The 24,912-nt window shown below is 38.0% G+C and overlaps 1 protein-coding gene across 5 annotated transcripts in view; it reads right to left on the minus strand.

Moving 5' to 3' along the window:
- NOX4 (NADPH oxidase 4) overlaps positions 1 to 24,912 on the minus strand; it is a 184,165-nt gene that overhangs the window by 38,157 nt on the left and 121,096 nt on the right. For all 5 annotated transcript variants that reach the window (XM_087868214.1, XM_087868213.1, XM_087868216.1 and 2 more), the window contains one exon: positions 22,821 to 22,902. In XM_087868214.1, coding sequence (XP_087724340.1) covers positions 22,821 to 22,902 — 82 coding nt within the window. The remainder of the gene's footprint in view (positions 1 to 22,820; positions 22,903 to 24,912) is intronic.

Consider the following 24,912-nt stretch of genomic DNA (forward strand, 5'->3'; position numbering starts at 1 on the left):
TTCCCCCTGCTCATGCTCTCGCTCTCTCTCAAATAAATAAATAAAATATTTTAAAAAATATTCTTAAAAAAAAAACAAAGTTGATTTAATTTTTCAATGTGTAATATCGATCAGCTCATAAGCCAGTTACATCAGATCTCTTCCTCTCAACAGAAAAATTAATGGGCTGCAAATTAATTCAACTATATTAAAAAATAAACGTAAAACCAACAGTTCTCGAACTCTTGTTCCCCAGTACTTCCTATTACTTCCCCCAAAACACATTGACATCATAATAAATTAAAATAGAACTTATTTAGATAATCTGATAATTTGTAAAAATTATTTTAAGAAAGATATGCAATATATTAATTTAAGAAAATAGATACTAATTATACTAGTATTTCAAAGAATAATAATACAAGAAGGAAAAAGTATTTTGTAGTCAAATTAATTTGGAAAATATGTTAAGAAAGTTTTTTTATTTGTTTATTTAAAAATTCCTTTTTTGGGAGGGCAAGCAGAGGGAGAGAGAGAATCCAGCATGGAGCTGGATCTCACAACCCTGAAATCATGATCTGAACCCAAATCAAAAGATGCTTAATTAATTGAGCCACCCAGGCACCCCTAAAAATTTCTTTAAAAAATAAAAAATAAATAAATAATTTCCTTAATTCAAAACTAGAGAAGCCTTCCATATGCCCAAAGTGCCTTATGAACCTCTAAGCAGGGGACACACAACACTTTGAAACATATTTCACCATAAATTCTTTCTCCATAAAATATTTGCCAAGATTTTAGAGAGTAGGGAACAAGTTAGGAAATACAAAATCAAGAAAAAGAAAAAGTATTCTTCTTTACCAGACCACTTCCCTCACTAAGTTTCACAAAGAATAACTAGCTACAACAGACGCTGCAAAAATTATTTTAAAGATTAAGTGGGTGGGGAATTAATGCCCTTTTATTTAACTTATAAGAATGGAAGGCTTAATATAAGTAAAGCCCACTACTATCTGATGCTGCCAAAAAAAAAAAAAAAAAAAAAAGCAAAGAGATGATTAATTGCAATATCTGCCCACAAGGGGGTTACAAAGTGGTAAGTGGTTGGGACAGTGTGCAGCATATAAAATGAGGCACAATTTGAGAAGTTCCTTACATGTGCTTTATATCCATGTTATATATACACAATGCTTTGTGCTTTTCACATATTGTCTGTCATAATCTTAACACTATATGAGGTGGTTACAGTATAACTATCCCCATTTAACAAATTAAGAACCTGAGGCCACGAGAGGTGCCACAACAGGTCTGAAGTTCCACATGTCCAAACGGAGGAGGGAGAGGATGAGGGAGAGGAAAACGTGAGGAGAGACAGATCAGGGTTCATTCGATAAAGAGAACCTCATAGGTTGTGCCTCTCAGTCACAGATCTAAAAATATCTTTCCACTCAGAAAGAAATAAGTGGTGCTTTCGTATGATAGCCATTGGTCAAATGTGAGAATAATCTGGAACTAACACTGCCTGCAGGAAAGGAAGCACATCATTGCTCTACAGCCACAGTGAGAGGAAGAGGAAGCCATTGCCCTCAGCAAAAGCTAGATGGGCTAAAATGTTGGAACTGTTCAGTGGTATTTAGGTTTTATAGCTATGCACGCACAACTTTTAAAAACACTTTATTACAGAGATTCCAGCAAGGGTTGGGGGTGGGGGTAGGTAGAGTGAACAGCTTTGAGATTACAATTTTGTAATTCTCCATCCCTGACTTCTCTGTCACCATAAAACTACCACTTAATTACATTTTGATAAATGTAAGTTTCTTAGGAATTAAAAATGTCATGTTATAAAAAATAGATTTTACTCAATAAATATATTTTTAAAGAATAAACAAAGGACGTGATATGCTAGCCTAAGACATAAAAGATCTTGGGATTATTAGCTGTAGCCACTGAAAGAGGATGCCATTATACAAAGATAAAATGAAGTAAATATTTTTTTCTTAATAGTCATTAGGTGGATAACAATCCTGAACTATTTTATGGTGTTTCAAAGATCAAAAACCACAACTGTATGAATTTCTGATTTGATGTCAGAGCAATCCTGGGTCAGCAAAATATGGCAAAAATGGACATTCCTCCACATCTTCTATCTGGATTGATGTCAAAGATGTTACTTTTAATGAAGTTTCAGGGGCAGTGAGGTTTCTATAGGGAATAGCTGTCTTTGAATTAAACTAGACAGCCCAAGGATTATTTTTCTGACCAGAATAAATTCATAGGCCTAATCTTTTTGTTTATGGAAAGATACTACAATGTATGACTATCAGCCTTTTCCTTGCCTGTCCCTGGACAACAACAGGACTATGTGGATGGCACAGTGCTAAATGATTTAGATGAATTATTTATCATTATTAAATTAGAGTTAAATGATATTATTTGACTACATTGATTAGGAAAGTGAGGTTCTGGCAGTTTAAACATTTGCTCGGGACCAACATCTAATAAGTGTCTTATGTTGAACCTCAGAAAGAATTCCGTTTATGTTTAGAAAACAAATAACCTAAAACTTCCCAAAACAGTAGTTTGTTTTGATTTTTCCAATCAGAGAAATAATCAAATGAGCCTTTTATAAATGATTAGTAACTCCATTTATGCCTAGAAATATTTTTACCTTAAAGTCTATTTTGATCGGAGTTAAGATGGCGGAGGAGTAGGGGTCCCCTTTTTCAGCTGGTCCCCTGAGTCGAGCTGGATAGGTACCAGACCATCCTGAACACCCACGGAATCAGCCTGAGATGCAGGAAGATACATACAGATCTCTACAAACGAACATCTCCAGTGCTGAGTATTGAGGTACAAAGCGGGGAGCTGTGAAGCCACGCACAGATACCAGAAGATAAATGGAAGGGGGAGGGAGCCACCACGTTCGGGTGCCAGGAAGCTGCAGCCACCTGCACTAGGGAGCAGGTGGACTAGTGGACCGGCACCCACAAGAGAGCAGACTGAGACCGGGGGCCAGGGAACGCACGCAACCAGTCTGAAAAACGGAGCTCTGGAGTGCACGAGAACCACACTGAAACGGAGCTCCAGAGCGTGCGGGGGTGGCTGGCGGCTGGTGGTGTTAGAAACACAAAGGAGAAGGGTGCCTGGGTGGCTCACTCATTAAGCGTCTGCCTTCGGGCTCAGGGCGTGATCCTGACATTCCTGGATCGAGCCCCACATTAGGCTCCTCCACTAGGAGCCTGCTTCTTCCTCTCCTACTCCCCCTGCTTGTGTTCCCTCTCTCGCTGACTGTCTCTCTCTGTCTAATAAATAAATAAATAAATAAATCTTTAAAAAAAAAAGAAAAGAAACACAAAGGACAGAGACGTGCCGGCCCTGGAAGTGAGGGCCGGGATGCCGGGTGTGAGGCGCACATCCCAGGACAATGTAGGGTTTAGCAGCACCAACAGAAACAGAGTTAAAGTGGCCAGAAGAGCTCAGTGGAGAGTGGACTGCGATCCCTCTGTTCTGAGACAGAGGCTGGTTTTCGGCCACTGCTGCTCTGACTCTCAGAAGAGGCACAGCAAACCACCAGGGAAAGCCACCAGAGAACAAAAGCCTGGAAATAGCGGCTCAAAGTGTGCCCATCCCCATCTCTCCCTCTCAGAGGACAGGGAGACTCTACCCAAACAGGGTTGCCTGAGAATCAGTGCGGCAGGCCCCTACCCCAGAAGGCAGGCTGAAAAATCAAGAAGCCCACATCCCTAAGGTCGCTAGAAAACAAGTGCACACTGCATGGGTCCTGGTCAATAATTTGGGCTCCGGACAACCCCACAACCTCTCCTCATCAGATGACGAGAAGGAGAAATCCCCCCCAGCAAAGAAAAGACAATGAGTCTGTGGCCTCTGCCACAGAACTGATGGATATGGATAAAACCAAATTATCAGAAATGGAGTTCAGAGTAACAATGGTCAAGATGATGTGTAAACTTGAAAAAAATATTCACGAAAATTTTAATGAGAATATAGAATATCTAACAGTGCAAATGAGAGCAAATCTGGCAGAAATTAAAAATTCTATGAATCAAATGCAGTCAAAACTAGAGGCTCTGACGGTCAGGGTGAATGAGGCGGAAGAACGTATCAGTGAATTTGAGGATGCATTACTAGAAGAGAAGGTTAAAACAGAAACTTGGCTCAAAAAAATCCAATCTCAAGAATGTAGGTTACAGGAGATTACTGACTCAATGAAATGTTCCAATGTCAGAATCATCAGCATCCCTGAGAGGGTGGAGAAAAACAGAGGTCTAGAAGAGATATTTGAACAAATTGTAGCTGAAAACTTCCCTAATCTAGCAAGGGAAACAGACATTTGTGTCCAAGAGGCAGAGAGGACCCCGCCCAGGCTCAACCACGACAAACCTACGCCACGTCAGGCCATAGTGCATTTCACAAATATTAGATCCAAGGATACAGTATTGAAAGCGGTAAGGGCAAAGAAATTTCCATGTACTAATGCAAAGGTATCAGAATTACGTCAGACCTGTCTATACAGACCTGGAATGAGAGAAAGGGTTGGGGGGCCATTTTTAAAGCTCTTTCAGAGAAAAACATTCAGTCAAGGATCCTTTATTCAGCAAGGCTGTCATTCAGAATTGATGGAGAAATAAAGACCTTCCAGAATAGCCAGTCACTGACCAATTTTGTAACCACGAAACCAGCCCTACAGGAGATATTAAGGGGGGTTCTATAAAAGTAAAAAGGCCCCAAGAGTGATACAGAACAGAAAGTCACAATCTATAGAAACAAAGACTTTACTGGCAACATGGCATCATTAAAATCATATCTCTCAATAATCAGTCTCAATGTAAATGCTAAATGCTCCCATAAAATGCCACAGGGTTGCAGATTGGATAAAAAGACATGACCCATCCATTTGCTGTCTACAAGAGACTCATTTTGAACCTAAAGATACATCCAGACTCAAAGTAAAGGGATGGAATACCATCTTTCATGCCAATGGACCTCAAAAGAAAGCTGGGGTAGCAATTCTCATATAAGACAGATTGGATTTTAACCTAAAGACTATAGTCAGAGACACAGAAGATCACTATATAATTCTTAAAGAATTTATCCAACACGTGGATATGACAATTATAAATATATATGCCCCCAACAGGGGAGCAGCAAGACACAAGCCAACTCTTACCAGAATAAAGAGACATATAGATAAAAATATGTTAATAGTACGGAACCTCAACACTCCACTATCAGCAATAGATAGATCACCTACGCAGAAAATTAACAAAGAAACAAGAGCTTTGAATGCCATACTCGATGAGTTGGGCCTCATAGATATATATATAGAACACTACACCCCAGAACCAAAGAATACTCATTCTATTCTAATGTACACGGAACATTCTCAAGAATAGACCATGTTCTGGGACACAAAACAGGTCTCAACAGATACCAAAAGACGGAAATTATTCCCTGCATATTCTCAGACCACAACGCTCTGAAATTGGAACTCAACCACAAGGAAAAATTTGGAAGAAACTCAAACCCTTGGAGACTAAGAACCATCCTGCTCAAGAATGATTCGATAAACCAGGACATCGAAAATCAATTTAAACAATTTATGGAGACCAATGAGAATGAAAACACATTGGTCCAAAACCGATGGAAACTGCAAAGGCAGTACTAAGGGGAAAATACATAGCCATTCAAGCCTCACTCAAAAGAATAGAAAAATCTAAAATGCAGTTTTTATATTCTCACCTCAAGAAGCTGGAACAGCAACAGAAGAACAGGCCTAATCCACGCATGAGAAAGCAGTTGATCAAGAATAGAGCAGAATGAATTAGAAACCAGGAGTACAGTAGAGCAGATCAACAGAACTAGAAGCTGGTTCCTTGAAAGAATAAATAAAATAGACAAGCCACTGGCAAGACTTAACCAATAGAGAAAGGACCCAAATTAATAAAATTATGAATGAAAAGGGAGAGGTCAAAACCAACACCAATGAAATAGGAAGGATTATTAGAAACTTTTATCAACAGCTTTATGCCAATAAATTAAGCAACCTGGGAGAGATGGAGGCCTTCCTGGAAACGTATAAACTACCAAAACTGAAACAGGAAGAAATTGATGATTTAAACAGACCAATTAATTATGAAAAGATTGAAGCAGTGATCAAAAACCTCCCCAAAAACAAGAGTCCAGGGCCTGATGGATTCCCGGGGAAATTCTACCAAACGTTCAAAGAAGAAATAATACCTATTCTCCTAAAGCTGTTTCAAAAAATAGAAACAGAAGGAAAACTACCAAACTCATTCTATGAGGCCAATATTATCTTGATCCTCAAACCAGGCAAAAACCCCATCAAAAAGGAGAATTATAGACCAATTTTCCTGATGAATATGGATGCCAAAATTCTCAACAAGATCCTAGCTAATAGGATCCAACAGTACATTAAAAGGATTATCCATCATGACCAAGTGGGATTCATCCGTGGGATGCAAGGGTGGTTCAACATTCGCAAATCTATCAGTGTCATAGATTTATCAACAAGAAAAAAGCCAAAATCATATGATCCTCTCAATGGATACAGAGAAAGCATTTGACAAAATACAGCATCCTTTCCTGATTAAAACCCTTCAGAGTGTAGGGATAGAGGGTACATTTCTCAATCTCATAAAAACCATCTATGAAAAGCCTATAGCAAATATCATTCTCAATGGGGAAAAGCTGAAAGCCTTTCCCTTAAGATCAGGAACATGACAAGGATGCCCACTCATGCCATTTTTATTCAACATAGTACTAGAAGTCCTTGCAACAGCAATCAGACAACAAAAAGGGATCAAAGGTATCCAAATCGGCAAAGAAGAAGTCAAACTGTCTCTCTTCGCAGATGACATGATACTCTATATGGAAAACCCAAAAGAATCCACTTCCAAACTACTAGAAGATATAGAGCAATTCAGTAATGTGGCGGGATACAAAATCAATGCTCAGAAATCAGTTGCATTTCTATACACGAATAATGAGACTGAAGAAAGAGAAATTAGGGAATCCATCCCATTTATAATAGCACCAAAAACCATACGTTACATTGGCATTAACTTAACCAGAGACATTAAGGATCTATATTCTAGAAACTACAAATCACTCTTGACAGACATTAAAGAAGACACAAAAGATGGAAAAATATTCCATGCTCATGGATCAGAAGAATTAACATAGTTAAAATGTCCATGCTACCCAGAGCAATCTACACTTTCAATGCTATCCCGATCAAAATACCGATGACATTTTTCAGTGAATTGGAACAAATAGCCCTTAATTTGTGTGGAACCAGAAAAGGCCCCGAATCACCAAGGAACTGTTGAAAAGGAAAAACAAATCTGGGGGCATCACAATGCCGGAATTTCAGCTGTACTACAAAGCTGTGATCACAAAGACAGCATGGTACTGGCACAAAAACAGACACATAGACCAATGAAACAGAATAGAGAACCCAGAGATGGACCCGCGGTTCTTTGGGCAACTAATCTTTGATAAAGCAGGAAAAAACATCTGGTGGAAAAAAGACAGTCTCTTCAATAAATGGTGCTGGGAAAATTGGACAGCTACATGCAAAAGAATGAAACTTGACCACTCTCTCACACCATACACAAAGATAAAAACTCCAAATGGATGAAAGACCTTGATGTGAGACAGGAATCCATCAATATCCTAGAGGAGAGCATAGGAAGCAACCTCTACAACATCGGCCACAGCAACCTTTTTCATGACATATCTCCAAAGGCAAGAGAAACAAAAGATAAAACGAATTTGTGGGACTTCTTCAAGATAAAAAGCTTCTGCACAGCCAAGGAAACAGTCAAAAAAAGTAAGAGGCAGCCCACGGAATGGGAGAAGATATTTGCAAATGTCACTACAGATAAAAGACTGGTATCCAAGATCTACAAAGAACTTCTCAAACTCAATACACAAGAAACAAATAAACAAATCATAAAATGGGCAGAAGATATGAACAGACACTTTTCCAATGAAGACATACAAATGACTAACAGACACATGAAAAAATGTTCAAAATCATTAGTCAACAGGGAAATTCAAATCAAAACCACACTAAGATACCACCTTACGCCAGTTAGAATGGCAAAAATAGACAAGGCAAGAAACAACAATTGCTGGAGAGGATGTGGAGAAAGGGGATCCCTCCTACATTGTTGGTGGGAATGCAAGTTGGTACAGCCACTCTGGAAAACAGTGTGGAGGTCCCTTAAAAAGTTAAAAATTGAGCTACCCTATGACCCAGCCATTGCACTACTGGGTATTTACCCCAAAGATACAGACGTAGTGAAGAGACGTGCCATATGCACCCCAATGTTCATAGCAGCATTGTCCACAATAGCTAAATTGTGGAAGGAGCCGAGATGCCCTTCAACAGACGACTGGATTAAGAAGCTGTGGTCCCTATATACAATGGAATATTACTCAGCTATCAGAAAGAACAATTTCTCAACATTTGCTGCAACATGGACGGCACTGGAGGAGATAATGCTACGTGAAATAAGTCAAGCAGAGAAAGACTATTTCATATGGTTTCTCTCATCTATGGAACATAAGAACTAGGAAGATCGGTAGGAGAAGAAAGGGCTGGTGATTGGTAGTAAGGAGGGCACATATTGCATGGTGCACTGGGTGTTATATGCAACTAATCAATAATGGAACTTTACATCAAAAACCAGGGATGTACTGTATGGTGACTAACATAATATAATAAAAAATATTATTATAAAAAAATAAAGAAAGAAAAAGTAAAATAAAGTAAAAAAAGTCTATTTTATCTGAAATAATTTTGCTTTGGTCAGAATTTCTCTGCCATATTCCTCACCTTCTTTACTTTCAGCCTTTATCTTTCTATTTTGAGTCAATCTCTTGAAAACTGTCAAATAGCTCAGTTTTATTTTGTTATGCCAGGCCAACAGCCTTTTCCTTTGAACTGGAGAACCGAGTTCAGTTATGGTGAGTGACTTACCACAATGTCATCTTGTCCTGTTTATTTTCCTTCTTTGTCTGTTTCTTCCCCTCCCCTTTCTTTCCTCGACTATTTTTTTTATTAAGTGTTAGTCTCTGTTTTAGTTTTCTATAAGTAAATTATGATGTTTCGCACTGTGAATTTATTTTTATTATATTGCTTGGGATTTATTGGTATATCTGAATTTGAGCTATTTTTCTTCAAATATGATATAGCTTATACTTCTCTCCTTCTTTCCCTTCTTTATGGAAGGTTAATGTAAAGAAATGCAGGAACTTCTCCCTCTACCCACTGTATTTTTTCAATATTTCTTTCTTATTTTCCATATCTTTGTCTCTCTATGCCACATTCCAGGTAATTATTTCCGTTCAATTTGACAGTTCATTTATTCTCTCTGTGGCTGTGTTAACCTGTGAAGTTTATGATATTGTTTCTTTTATTTGGAGAAGCTCTGTGGGCCCCTTTTCTAAAGCATCTTGAGAATTTGATTGTCCTTTGTCTTTTAATCATTTTTCTAATGCTCTGTTTTATCCCTTTTGATATATGAGACACTTGCTTTAAACTTTTTGAATATATGATTTCTACTAACATATTCATGGCGTTTTGGTTCCTCATTTTTTTAAATATGAGCTCATATTCCTTGGTTCCTTTTAGAGAGGAATCCTTTGGGGATTTAAATGTGTCCCCCAAGAAAGAATTTTCATTTTCCTCTTCCAGACAACAGGAGGGTGCCATAAATCTGGAATCACTCTAAACTAAGTTTTTGTCTCTGGGTTTATTGGGCTATATATATATTAGGATTTCACTGTTCCAATCCAAGTGGTCACTAGATATCAGGGGAGAATTTTTGTTTTAATTCTTCTCAGAGCCAAGGACAAAATAAGGCAATCATCCCTACTATCTCCTTCTGCATAGCAGGGTATTTAATCTCTACTCGATCCACTGACGATTGAGCACATGAGGAGTTTAGGCCATTTGCGGGGGGCTCTGATTCACTCTCCCACCCTTCTCAGGGTCCAGGCCTTATCTCTTTGACCACCATGTATACAGCCCATTGAAAGCAGCTCTAAACTTTGGGATAGATAGATATCTTGGTAAGAGCAAATATGAGCTCGAGTACTCCCTTCACTTGCTAGTCTGTACAGAAATTTCTTATGAGTTATGATGCAAAGCAATGCCATCCATTCATTTTCCACATCTCAAACATGCATTGAAACTGCCAGTGTGTGTGTGTGTGTGTGTGTGTGTGTGTTAGGGAACATTTTTAGATTTTTTTGTATCATTTTGTATCATAGTAACATTATTATCTAGTATACTGTATATCTAGTATTTTATATATACTTTTCACTCTTAGGTACACAGACACACATACACATACATGAATCCTCACCATTAAACTTAGTTCCTATAGAAAATGAAAGAGAATTTTTTTTTGCCTTTTTATTTTATGTGTTGGCTAATGTCAGCTTGCTTTGCCAACATGCAACTTGAAACTTTTATTCAGATGCAAAAAACAGTTCAAATATTATCAAAGAAAACCTACCAAACTGTTCAACTGTTCAAACACTAGTACTTAAGTGGAAACATGAATTATAAGCTGATCAAACCCCTACTGGATTTTCAAGCATAACATCTAGCCAAATTTCACACCCCACTCCAACATATATTTAAACACAGCTGTAACCCTTACTAAAATAAAATTACCTTTGAAAGCTTTCAGAGGGAATATAGTCAGTTAAAATAAACACCTTTTAAAACTGAGTTAAGATCTTTAGTTGAGACTTTTTTTACTACAATCAGCAGCCCAACGTGGGGCTCGATCCCAGGACCCTGAGAGACCATGACCTAAGAGGAAGGCAGACACTTAACCAACTGAGCCATCCAGGCGCCCCTACGATCAGCCTTTCCAACAAAGATTGCTGTTTTATAAACTGTATTTAAAGTGTTGTTTATTTAGATGGTGGTGAATCCTTTAATTTCCTGTTCACTTATATGCCTTCAGGCTCAAATATTTAATAATTTTTTTTTCTCAAACACATCATTCCATCCTTTTCCTGTCTTTCCTCCTTTTTCTACATGGCTACTGACCTTCCTGCTGAAAGCTAGGTGTAGAGCAGGCTTTTATCTTAATTGCTAGCTAATTTTAGCATCTTTAAACTTTCATACCTCAAACTCCTTTGCACTATATTTTGGTTTTGCTACTTCTTTTCCATTAGTTTAGAGAGCTTAATTCAATTAAGAAATAGACCATGGCTTGTACTATATTATGTATCTTCCTGTCTTCACAGCCAATTAGAAAAAAAATAGGGGTGGGGATAGGGGAAAAAAACAGAAAAAGTGGGACAAATAAACAAAATTATGTCATAGAATGTAATTCAGTATAAATGGACCAAAATCTTTGGTTTCAAAGGAAAAGATTGTTAGGCTGGAATAAGAAAATAGAGTAATAGGTCTTTTCAAGAGATCCAAGATTCTGTGTTTTATATCAGGATACAAAGAAGTTGAAAGTTAAGGGGTATAAATATAGGATATAGTAGAAATTCTAGCAAAAGCAAAATAGCTGTAGTAACACTGATTTCAGACAAAACAGACTTTAAGGAAAAACAGTACTATAGATATACTGTTACTAATCACTTACAACCCAGCTGGCTGCACTTTCAGATTTTCCTTTGTAATCAAAGACAGATGACTATGAGGAGGGAGACTCTGTTCTACTCTGTTCTCTCCTGCTTAGCATGCTGAGCACTTCTCTCTTCCCTGGCAACACATGTGGCAAAACGTGACTTTGAAGGGAATGAAAAGCCCTTCATTAGGCTGTGACTAAGATGACGTGGTTCGTTTCTATTTAAAGTGTGGTTCTCAGACCAATAGCATCAATTTTACCTGAGAACTTGTTAGAAAGACAGAATCTTACACCCAACTTCAGATTTATTGAATCAGAATCTGTGTTTTATTAAGATTTCCGGGTGATTCCTATGCCTGTTAAAGTCTGAAAGGCACTGCTGTAGTGCATCTTTCCAGAGAATTCCACAATGTCAATAGAGAAGTGGGATTTTTCCCTTTGTTTTCCTCTTGAACTCTGTGAACATTATCTTCTTTGAGACTTTTTGAAAGTAATGGGTTAGTGATTTCAAAATCTGGAGGATACTACTACCTGAATATGAATATTCCCCAAAAGTGTATGGTCAACAAGGAATGCAAATAAAATCACATATAATCCATGCCTTCAGCATTTCTAGGAGAAGGGGAGGGACTATCTGTTGCAGGAAAAAAAAATCACTAAATACCAAAAGATAAAAGAGTGGTTGAAATGGAAGATAGGCAACTGATGTCCAAATTATATATAACTATCATCTCTTAAAAACAAAACAGAACCACTACAATGGCACAGAACTAAAAAATAGAATCCAAGAAAGTAAGAATTCAAGAATATCATCAACAAAATCTCAACCTATTAACTTACATAGGCATTGGTAGTATATTTTGTGAGCATATGGGCTCCAATATTCTGCCTCACCTTCCCCTGACATCTTTTTTTCCTTCCCTAGGTGAACACCAAAATGTTGATTTCAGTTGTGACAAAATTTACCAACTGCAACATTTTTCAGACAGATGAAATAAACACTGTTTCTGTCATTCTAGCTTCTATGATTATCAATCAATTGATCAGAGGTTCTCAATAAACAAAAGGAAAATTATATCATTAATAAGTAAATCTGACAGAAGAAATGGATATAACAGACAAAATACCACACATGGAGGTGCTTTGGAAACAATAAAACCCTAGAAGAATAAAGCATAATTTTGTAAGTACAGCTGACCCTACTGCTTAGACATTGCCAGATTTCCTCTTTGAATTTTATTACTAACTCAAAAACCAGAGAAAACCAGGACATTGTGTTAAAATAGTTTAGCCTATTATTATCTTCAGTTGCTGGCACTTAATAGGCACCAAACAAATATTTGTTGAAAGAAGTATTGAAAAAATAAAATATGCTCAACATGTTCATTTGCCTTTAACTTGACGACTATTATGGCTGAGCCCCTCATTCCCTATGGGGGAGAATGCTCTTAGAAGGGTAAAATTTTTTGTTCTCAAAACTTCCATAGCAATTCCTTTCAGTACAGAAATCTTAACAGCAAAAATCTGCCTTTTAAACTCTCAGCAGAAGAAAAAAATACAACTTCAAAGAGTTATTGAAAATTTAAGGAAGATAAGTTTTTACTATATAATAATATAGTTTATTAGAATATAGGCTCTCAGAACTAGTTTAAATCATGGCTTTGCCAGTTGGCACTACATGACTTTGAGCAATTTATTGATCACTCTGTGCCTCAATTGCATCCTTTGTAAATAGAAGGTGATCAAAATAATACATATAATAACATGTATAATAATACATATCTCACTGACTATTGTAAGGATTAGATGAGATAATTCAGGCAAGGCAAAGACCACTGGTTGTCTACTCTTTATTTCATTTTCCCACTTTGTTCCCAATTTTGGGGTGGTGTGATAGTAATGTTTAGGATAACTAGGTGTAAAAGAGCTGGGTTGGGGTTCTGAGAAGTTCCTTGAAAGGGAGGTCAATTCAGCTTGCCTGTACCTTTCATGAGGATGGATGAAGATGGGATGGCTGGGATGAGGATGTGATGACTGAAGTTGAAGGAGTCATCTTGCAACCACGAGAGGGAAAGAGAGGACAGGAGCAAACCCCTCAGATGTGATATGCTGACAACAAATTCCAGCCACCAAGTATCTTGGTACTTTTGGCTACATGAGAAAAATAAGCCCCCCTCATTTTTAGCTACATTTCTATTTTATGTAGCTGAATGCTAACACACCTGATAAGCTTTTCACATTGTACCCGGACACACTAAGCATTTAATAAATCTTAGATATTATTATTAACAATAACAAAGGTTGAAATTCACATCCATTTAATACTAATGGAAAGTTTCCATTTTTGGAAAATTATTTGCTTTTCTTATCGTTATCTGATTAGCTTTCACTTTAAAAAGTTCTTCTAATTCGGGGCGCCTGGGTGGCACAGTGGTTAAGCGCCTGCCTTCGGCTCAGGGCGTGATCCCGGTGTTATGGGATCGAGCCCCACATCAGGCTCTTCAGCTATGAGCCTACTTCTTCCTCTCCCGCTCCCCCTGCTTGTGTTCCCGCTCTCGCTGGCTGTCTCTATCTCTGTCAAATAGATAAATAAAATCTTTAAAAAAAAAAAAAGTTCTTCTAATTAAAAAAACAATCAAAAACTATCTCAGACCCCTACCTCTAAATCCTAAAATGAGATGTAGTAATAGATACTCTTCACTGAACACTTAATTTAATCCAGGGTCTACACTTGTTCTGTGTACCCCTTCCCTCCTAATCTACACAACAGCTCTCACAGGAGGTATTATCTCCCTCATACTGCACTGGGAACTAAAACCCAAAAATGCTAAGTAATTTTCTCGTGGCCACACTTCTATTAAAGGAAAGACTCATCCAATTCCTTATGAGTCTGACTCCAAAGCTCATTTTCTTAGTGATCACATACTAACCATTACAGTCTGTTGTAAATTATTTTGGTTAGGGATAATACAGAAAGGCAAATAAAGTCTGAAAGGGGCACATTGTGCCAAGGAACTCCTGGAAAAACCTCCTTTGCAGGCTAGAAGTGTTCAGGGCCATTCTTTATATAACAATTCTTCCTTTTTCTGGGAAAAACATGGATGTCATGAACTGTTTCTCTGGAGACGATGGTGTTGCAGTTTTAGACCATTCTACTCCCAGAAGATAATCACATGAGTAAAAACAGCAAGAAGTGAGAGGGAGTTAAAAAGCCTGAGATGGTCTTCAAAATCTTTCTACCTTGCTCTAGTGGTCCTCAAATGTTACTGTGCATCAGAATTTCCTGGAAGGTTTGTTAAACACAGAGTGCTGGGCCCCACCCCCAGATTTTCTGAGTAACTAAGTATGGGCTGAAGTCTGAGAAACTGTATTTCTAACAATATTCCATGTTGCACTTATGTTGCTGATGGAGAAGATAAGAAAGATGGGAAGTGAGTTAGTACAGGTGGTGATTAAATATGTTGATCAGGGTAAGCCCTTAATGTTTGAGTTAAGACTTGGTGGGAGTAGTAGGTCGTGGTCCATATTGTTTGGACTTTTTTTTTTTCCTTTTTAGAATTTTTTAAAAGGATTGATTTATTTATTTGAGAAAGAGAGAGCACGTGTGCACATGAGATAGAGAGAAAGAGAGAGTGAGCAAGTGCATGAGTGCAGGGGAGGGGCAGAGGGAGAGGGAGAAGCAGACTCCACGCTGATCAGGGAGCCCAATGACATGGGGCTCGATCCCAGGACCCCAACATCATGACCTGAGCCAAAGGCAGATGCTTAATACACTGAGCCACCTAGTTACCCCTTGTCTGGACTTTAGGAATAACTTAAGGAAAGAGACTTCACCAGCAAAGGGTTAAGAAATCTCTGTAATTAATGTGTGATTATTACTTAATGCAATCTCATGCATAAATAAAAAGCAACACTGTTTAAAAAACCATTTTGACTGATGTTTGTTTCTTGAAATTCTGAATTATTCAATCAAGGCCTTACAAATAGAAGCCATTAATTAATTTAGGATCTGCAAAGAAAAAAGCTCTTTGACAAGGAATTCCAATAAACAGACATATTGTTAAAATTTATGACTTGATAAATTTAATATGAGACTTTTAAAATTCACCTCAGCTATAGAGTTCATAAACTGTTCCTGAAATCATGGCTTCACTTTGATGACACCTCACTCTTGTAGAGCTGGGAATATTGTTGACAAGCTGGAAATCGCCTATGCAAAAATATTCTTGAGTTCCATAAGTTGTTCTAGCAAATGATTGAATCCAAGGAGGAGGTCGTGGGAATTTCTGATTTGTACCCTGCAAAAAGGAGGTAGTTCTAGTCCAAGGAAGTTAAAGTGGGATTTTAAGATTGGTAGCAAAGGAAGAACTTCAGGTAACATTCTGTCTCACCTGACAGATAATCTCTGAGTCAAACCAAACAAATAAACAACAACCCCAAATCTTAAATGCTGCCTGAGAAGATGTGTAATAGTGGAGAATGGAGGATGGGTCAGAACAAAGAAAACAGACAGCTCTTAAAGGCACTAGCTAGAGAATCATAAGTGCTTACCTTGTCCCCTAGAAAGTGTTACTTTCTCAGCTTGTTTTGATATTTCGGCTGCCCAGCTTCATGGCTACAGGCTCCTCTTGGCCCTATCCTTGAACCAGTTCTTACTTGAGTCCAAAATAAGCTGTTCTCTCACTGAGCACTGAGGTATCCTTATTGCTTGCCCACTAGCCTTGCACTAACAGTTTCTTGACTTACCACACGTCTGAGCCAGTCTTTACAAGTTCCCAACTACCTCAGTTTTTGTAGGATTGTTTGTGGGGTTTGGTGGTCTGCTTGGCTTTTGCAGTCCTGATGGCAGAGTTTCTACATGTAAATGTCAGCCCAAGGGTTGGACCTATTACCTACTGAGAGACCAGCTTAATTCTGACATCTTGCTTGCTATGTTCACCAAAATCAAAAGAACTGGGAATCCTCATTACTGCATCCTGTACTTTAGTCAGAACACCAGCTTGTTAGATCTCTTGCCAGACAGGTACTGGAATATCACCTACTATACAAAAGAAAACCTACATTTAGGGATGAGAGGATGAAAAACAGTAATCCTTTAATGAAAGGCAATACTAAAACGTTAGGTATATTGGGAAGAACATGATGCATAGCTGTGACTGTGGAAACGATACAGAACCACCTCTGTCAGGCAGAACAGCATGTCCCTTCTGGCAGGATCTAGATTGGATTGAAGACACTAAGGCAGACAATGTGGTAGAAACTTTCCCCTACCCTGAGGTAAGGCACAGCTTTGAGAAAAGGCAGAAGAGAGCTGAGAATGAGGATGATGGTGAGAACTCACATTTGCAAGAGGCAGGTACTTTACATTGTTTTATTGAACGATCACGAAGTCTTACAAGGTAGAATTATGCCAGGCACTATGCATTCCTCAAAGCAACATTAGAGGGAAGCTACTTGTGAAATAATAAGAAATACTGATATTGTTCTCTGCCCCTGGTTCTTGACACAGAGCTCCTAAGACCTTTGTAATTTTCTTAGTGGTAGATGCATCTGACACAGAGTTCCTAAATCTCTTGGAATTTCCTGGGTGATGGGAACTTATTTTGTTCTAATGAGGTGACTCTTGGTAGGCTCATGGATAGGGGCCTACTCATCAGAAACAACAAGCCAGGGGTGCCTGGGTGGCTCAATTGGTTAAGCATCTGACTCTTCATTTTGGCTCAGGGCATGATCTCAGGGTAGTGGGATCAAGTTCCAAGTCATGCTTGAGATTCTCTGCCCCTCCCGCCCTGTGTGCTTGCTCTCTCTCTTACTCTTTCTCTCCAAAATAAATAAATAAATCTTTAAAAAAGAAAGAAACACCAGGCCATGACTTAAAGCTCAGAATGTTAAGCTCTACCCTCTATTTTCTGGAGAGGGACGAGGAGCTGGAAATGAAGTTAATAATCAATCATGCCTCTGTAATGAAACTTCCATAAAAACCCCAATGGTATGGGGTTCAGAGAACTTCCAAGTTGGTGAACACATCTACAGGCCAGATGCGTGGTGCACCCCAACTCCACGGGGACAGAAGCTCCTGCACTCAAGACCCTTCTAGATCTTGTTCTATGTATTTCTTCATCTGGCTGTTTATGTTTGTCTATTTCCCTTAGCATATTCTTTACTACATACTAACTCCATAAAATATTCTTGAGTTCCATAAGCTGTTCTAGCAAATGATTGAATCCAAGGAGGAGGTCGTGGGAATTTCTGATTTGTACCCAATGTGGACAGAAATTGTGGATAAATTGGGGACCTGCTACCTGCAACTGGCATTTGAAATGGGGGTGGACAGTCTTATGGGACTGAGCCCTTAACCTGTGGGGTCTGTACAAACTCTGGTTAGTGTCAGAATTGAATTGAATTGAATTGTAAGACACCCAGCTGGTATTGAAGAATTGGTTGGTGTGGGAAAAATCACATCCCGCACCTGGTGTCTGAAGAATTGTATGTGAGAGTAAAAGCAACAAGGAGTTTTTCCTATAGCACTATTATAACCTCCATACCTTCATTTGAAATAGAGACCAAAAAAAAAAAAATGATGCTCAGAGAGATCTACCACTTGTCCCCAGCCCTGGGACCACTAATGCAGGATGTGACCCAAATGAAAAAGCTTGAACCCCTTCTTTGAACTTCTTCTTCTCCCCTGCCCTTCCCCTCTCCCTTTTCATCCTCCTGCCCTTTGTCCAGTAGTCATGACATTTTTGTCACGTGCCTCCTAAAATCTTCAGATATCTATCTGCTTTTCCCTATTATTATCACCATGGAATCTATTCTTTCTCATTGCCTTCCTGAACATGAAATTGCCAGCTAGCTAGTGTGCTCGCCCCATGCAGTGCCTCTCTGGCTCCATGATAAAACTATGAACGTGCGAATCTAATGAGTTTGCTCCTTTCCTTAAGTTCTTTCATGATGCTCCACTGTCTTTATCACAGAGTCCAAACTCATTTAAATGGCAATCCAGGTCCCTCATGGAGTGGTCCCTGCCCTCATTGCTCCTTAAACCCCAGCTCTCAGTGTGTGTGTATGTACGAGCATATGCACAGACACATGCACGTGTACACGTGTGCCTACACACACATATGCACACGTCCACAAAGCTTTTTCAACCAGAATACCTGCAGGTGATCTCTCAATGAACAAGCCACTTCCATGGCTCTATATGTTCCAGCTAAAAAGACTCTATCTGGTTCCATAGCACTTGTCAAGATTTTATTCAAAGGGAACTTTCCATGAATTACCTAGACTGGAAGACATGTTCTGCTCTCTTCTCCCACTGAGTTTAGTGCATTTCTCTATAACTTTAGGTCTTATCACATCACTATAATTAATTTCTCCATTAAAGTCTGACTCTGTTTTTCACCTACTAGACTCTAGGTTCCTCAAAGCCATATGCTATGTTTTCATTATTTTTGTATTCTCAGTAATTGTGACTGATTCTAGCGTACAGTAATTTTTCAATAAATATTTGAAGAATGGATTAATGGAAAAATGGACAGACGAATGAATGAGAGGCAGGATAGCACAATTAGGGGTAATTTGGGGACAAAGCAGACCTTGAATTTGGGACCCAGCTCTTCTATATGACTTTGGATAAGTCACTTAACCCTTTTAAGTCCTCTAATATATAAAATTTGTACAATCGGGGAAATAGTACTACCTAACTCATAGGAAATGACAAAGATTAAATGAAATAATATATATAAAGCACATAACACAATCATGGCATGTAGAAAGTATTAAGTGCTAAGTATTTTTATTATGAATAGGGATAACTTAGCTCCAGTGACAAATGTATTACACACATACAGATTGAACAAAAATTACTAAAGAGAGAGAGAAGGCTGCTGGAAGAAGAGGAACCCAAAATTTTCTTTGGAAAGAAAAAGGAAGACAAGTTGGAGAAAAGATGAAATCTGGAAAAGTTTTCTGAGGCTTTGCAGTTAACCACCTGATATCACCGCTTGAAGCCATTGTTAAGCAGTACACTGGAGATGAGAATGGGTTGAGGCATTGCTTTTGTCTAAATAAGCAAGGTTATCCTTTCATAGCAAACCAAATCAAAAGGAATACTTCTGAATTTTATCATAAATAATATTTCTTTCTCTAAAGAGTACTGAGATTAAGCATTCCAGAGTACTTGATCTTCATGAGAACAAAATAAAGATATGCCACATTTTATTCCTACATTTTCATAAAATTTTTATACATATAATGGTTAAACTTCCAGAGCGGTCATGTTCTGTTGGCCTAATTGCTAAAATGATTGCAAGCCACTTGTGAGTAAAATTATGCCAAATGTCTTCAACCATTTTATGTCTCTAAGCTACATTCACAAGGATAAGAATATTTATAGCTACCCTCTAGTTCAAATACATTGTAAACGTAAATGCTTCAAAGTTAGTAACAGTGACACCAGCTAGAAATGAGCAACAAAACTTAAGTTTCATTATCTCCATTTCTTTCCTCTAACCTATGAATCAACAACATTTATTTCGTATTAAGTATACATTCATTTTCTTCTTTTCATTCACCTGTCTCTTTCTGACAATGGTCATACCTATTCATGCTCCAAGAATTCTCATGAGGCAATGTCTTCAATTACATCCTGATGAGAATGGCTTTGGCAATGGATCAAATGCAAGATCACAAACGTAAGAACATGATGAATGAACATTATTATATTTTACAACAATGTTTCCCAGCAGGGAACATTTTTTTTAAATGGCTTTCCGTTAAAACATACACACACAAACACACATACACACATAGACACATTTCAAGAACTTTTCCCTGTTTCATTATTCGTTAGATGTCTCTTGATAACCAGATGCTTAAGATGAAAGGGACAATATGCTGACTAGAGATCCTACCCCTAACCCAATAACCACTGTTCACTCACCAGCTTATATTAACCAGGGTAGAGTGAGTCTCACTTAAAGAATGTCGGCTATACTATGCTCCGTAAACATCACCCTGTGACATTATATATAGGGCATACAAGGACATAATATAGGGCAAACAAGTTGCTTCTTAAACCATATTCTAACTCTTAAAACATCTCTCACTAATAGTCTACATTCAGTGAGTCAGTAAAACAAGCAGAAAAGTGAGGGAAAATAATCTCAATATAAATAGGTATATTACACTGTGAATGAGAGCAACAAATACTAATGGTCTGATTAAATTCTCAGCTTTCCAGAAATTTTTGCATGTCATGAAATGACAAATTCCTTGACTTACAGTTATCCTCAGTAATGAATAAATGATAGAATATTTGAGAGTGAGTACAAATGAGAGACTAAATGAGAATATTGAAAACCATGAATAATCCAAAAAGAGTTTAAATTAGGTCTAGACATACACAAATCCCTGCCCACTTGTATTTATTGACTGGCTTTTACTACAACTGCCTCTTCTTCTACCCCAGCATTCTTTACCTGGGTATTATTTACATGCTTAGAGTTTTTGCTCCTATGATCTTCCCTGGACCAATTTAACACTCCTTAGGCACAGCACAAACAGAATTCTATTACCCTTTCTCTGTTCTATCAGCACCTCCTAAAATTCTACTCCCAAACTAGACATTCTGTGGACAATGGGAGGATGCAAATGCTTAATATTCTATAACCTAAATAAACCAATTGTATTTAACCCAGAATTTTTATATAAATACTATTCAGACCCAGAAACCTTTACTTAGCATGCTTTCATTTGACAGTTCGGAAAATTGCAACTCATAATGATGTTAAGTGACCACCAAAGAAGTGCCTCATATTGGCATCTAGCAATAATCCAGAAATATTAAATAAATAGTTCTTCTCCAAATATTATTAAGGGCAGGTGATAAAGGTAACCTGATATAAGAATTATCCTCCGAGATCTGTGTGTCAAGCTCAGTTCTAAACATTTTTTTGTTTACTAATTTACTTACTCTTCAGAACACGCCTGAGTGGTAGGTCTTATTATCTCTCCCCTTCCACAGAGGTGGAAACTGAGGCACAGAGGGTTAGGTAACCCCAGTCACAAAGCACAGCTGGTAAGGCAGTCTGCTTCATAGTCTACACTCTTTTTTTTTTTTCACTCTTCACTCTTACTCACCCCAACATGGTGTTTGTGTCATCAATGGATGACTTTTATTCTATTAGTCCACAGATGCCCCTCAAAAACAAAATAAACAAACACAAAAACTACACTAAGGATTAGACACTCACAAAGAATTCTCACATGGTATCTCTGTTAAATATCAGAATTATATTGGAATATCACTGTCAGAGCAAGAAGGATACGTGTAAGAACATACAGCTAAGGAATCCTAGGGAAATAGCGGGAAACAGATTACCAACGTGTAATCTGAGAAGCGACTGTGATTCCCGTCTTCAAGAAAAGGTATCAGGTGGACAGTAAGCCTAAGAGGCAGAAGAGCAGGCATCACCGGCCTCTGCAAACAGCAACTGGAGGCAAAAATACCGATAGACATGCATCAATGCCTGCAGGCTCCTCCATGCTCTCTATCATGAAAAGTAATGTACGCATGGAACACTGTCCAGGCCTGCTATGTCCCTCAGGAGGGTCCCTGTGAGGGGACTAGAAGATTATTGCTAGAGATTAAATATGGATTAATATGTGGCATCTAAGAGAAGAAAAGGTCTGCCCTGTATAAGAAAGGGTCAGGAGATTTCACTTCCCATAATTATCAAGATAATAAAGAAGAATATACAGAAATTACTAAAATCATATCTAACAGGCGGTTCTGAAAACCACTTAATACAATATGAATGAATCCTTGCATTCAAAGGCTAGAAACTAGGAAACCAGATGAGGGATCACCCACAAAATATCTGTTGCTGTTGATACAGAATCAAGTAAAAAGAGGCACAACCAGACGCAGATGCAGGTAACTTGCAGTTTGCACTCTGCAAATACTCCTACTCACAGCTGGGCTGTAGTGCTGGAAAGGCTTTTTTCTCTAACCCAGCTGTGAAGAGCCTGAGACATTACAGTGCAGGAGATGCCCTCGTTAATTAGGTTAGGGTATTCTAGCTTTCTCAGAAATCCTTAGAAAGAAAATATTTTGTTTTTGTCCCCCCAGATCTTCCCCATCACTATGCCTGTCCCCTTCCCAATATCCAGTGAACTCCTAGTGCTTACTTGGGATACTTTCTAGATTGAATGAAGGGCAGAATCTCGGAGTCTTGATTAGAAGGTGGAAGTAGTAAATCTCGAAACCGTTCTGTCAAAAGAAAAATAAATGTCAAGTTGTGAAAAAATAAAAGTCACAAAAATAACTTCAAAATGCAATTATTACCTATTGTTTTAATTTGTCGACTATTTCGACTGCACATCTTTTATTAGAAATGTGCCCACCATTTTGTATAGTACTGACATACATCTATTTCACTTTAATGACTATATCTTCTTATGATTAAGATATTGCAACAACTGCCAATACAAAAATAAAAAGTATCCATCAGTATAGACTAGTAAAATCTTATAATTGAAAGATTAGAGGAAGCACTCATGACCAATAAATAGACCTAAGAGATGTGCAATCTCATTAGTAACCCGGGAAGTGCGAATCAAAGCCACATATCATTAGACAGCATTCATATTATGTGGCATTCGATTGATAGAATAAATCTCACAAGACCAAGTATTAGAGATGATGTGGATCAACATAAGCTCTCATATATTTCTGGTGGGAATGCAAGTTGATACAAAAGCTTTGGAAAACAATTTGTGATTATCTTCTAAGCTTAACCTCTGTGTACCCTATGAGCCAATATTTCCATTCCCAGGTATATACTCTGCAGAAAGATTCGTACATAATGTCTTAGGCAGCAAGTAAAAGAATACTCATAGCAGCACTGTTCATTACAACATAGAAACTACTCAATTGCCCATCAACAGGAGAACAGATAATTTGCAGTACACACACACAACAGAATATTACTTGAAGTGAAACTGAATGAAATCAGTTACAAATAAAAACATGGTAAACTGGTGAGTGGAAAAAATACTAGTAGATTACATACAGAAAAATATCATTTGTTGAGTTAAGAAACAACTAAGCAATGTATTATTTAGAAATATGTATAAAACAAAACAAACCAATGAAAAAATGAATAATGTACATAATCCAAGATAATGGTTATCTTTTAGAAGGGGTAAGAAGATGAAATAGGAGAAAAGCAAAAGGTAGGTCATCAAGGGGCGCCTGGGTGGTACAGCGGTTAAGCGTCTGCCTTTGGCTCAGGGCGTGATCCCGGCATTCTGGGATCGAGCCCCACATCAGACTCCTCTGCTGAGAGCCTGCTTCTTCCTCTCCCACTCCCCCTGCTTGTGTTCCCTCTCTTGCTGGCTGTCTCTATCTCTGTCGAATAAATAAATAAAATCTTTAAAAAAAAAAAAAGGTAGGTCATCAGTGTTAATATTTCATATCTATATGAAATATATGAAATTTAGATATGTATATAAAATGTATCTATAGCATCATTAAGGAGTAAATGAATGAATGAGGGTCAGGGATTGTCCAATCATAAAGTTGAACATGAACCATGAACCAAAACTTTTACTAACAGAATTCTGCACTTATTAAGTTCATAATGAAGGAAGGAGGGAAAGGAAGAGCAAGAGAAGGAAGGAAAGAAGAAGGTAGGGAAGGAGAGAGGGAGAGAGGGGTGAGAGAAAGAAAGTGGGGGAAAAAAGGAAAAAAGAATGTGGAGGAAGGCAGAATCCTCAGTTCCACTTTAGAAATAGTTGTACTGCATAATTATCTGCATTGCGTAGAGTAGTCTATCATTCTGATGCTGATCCCATATTTCCAGAACTAGATACTCAATTATCTCTAGTCATCCCTATTGGAAGGTTTCCTTGATCCCTCTTCTTTCTTTTCCTTTTCCTCCAAAATCTTGAGTAGATGACCCTACTCTGTGTACTCCTAGTATACTCTGTGCTTACACTCTCACAGAATGTTTCAGATTACATTTTTATTGTTAGATATAATTGTCTATCCACCTCTCCTTCTCCTTCTAGTAGATGGGTATTGTGTTACCTGGATATAGAACATTATCTGATACCTATTAAGATGTTAAATAAATACTAGTTGAAATAATTTTTCCATTTTTACTGCATAAAGAAAATTGCCAAGGTTAATCATAATGACTTTCAGAAAAGCCCAACTGGTCATCTATCAACCATGAAAAGCAAGGGTACCAGAGCTCAAGCCTTGACAGGGTCACAC

This window comes from Ursus americanus, chromosome 16 (assembly GCF_024610735.1).
Source record: "Ursus americanus isolate L20-20 chromosome 16, mUrsAme1.1.p, whole genome shotgun sequence".
In the NCBI taxonomy this organism is placed as follows: Eukaryota; Metazoa; Chordata; class Mammalia; order Carnivora; family Ursidae; genus Ursus; species Ursus americanus.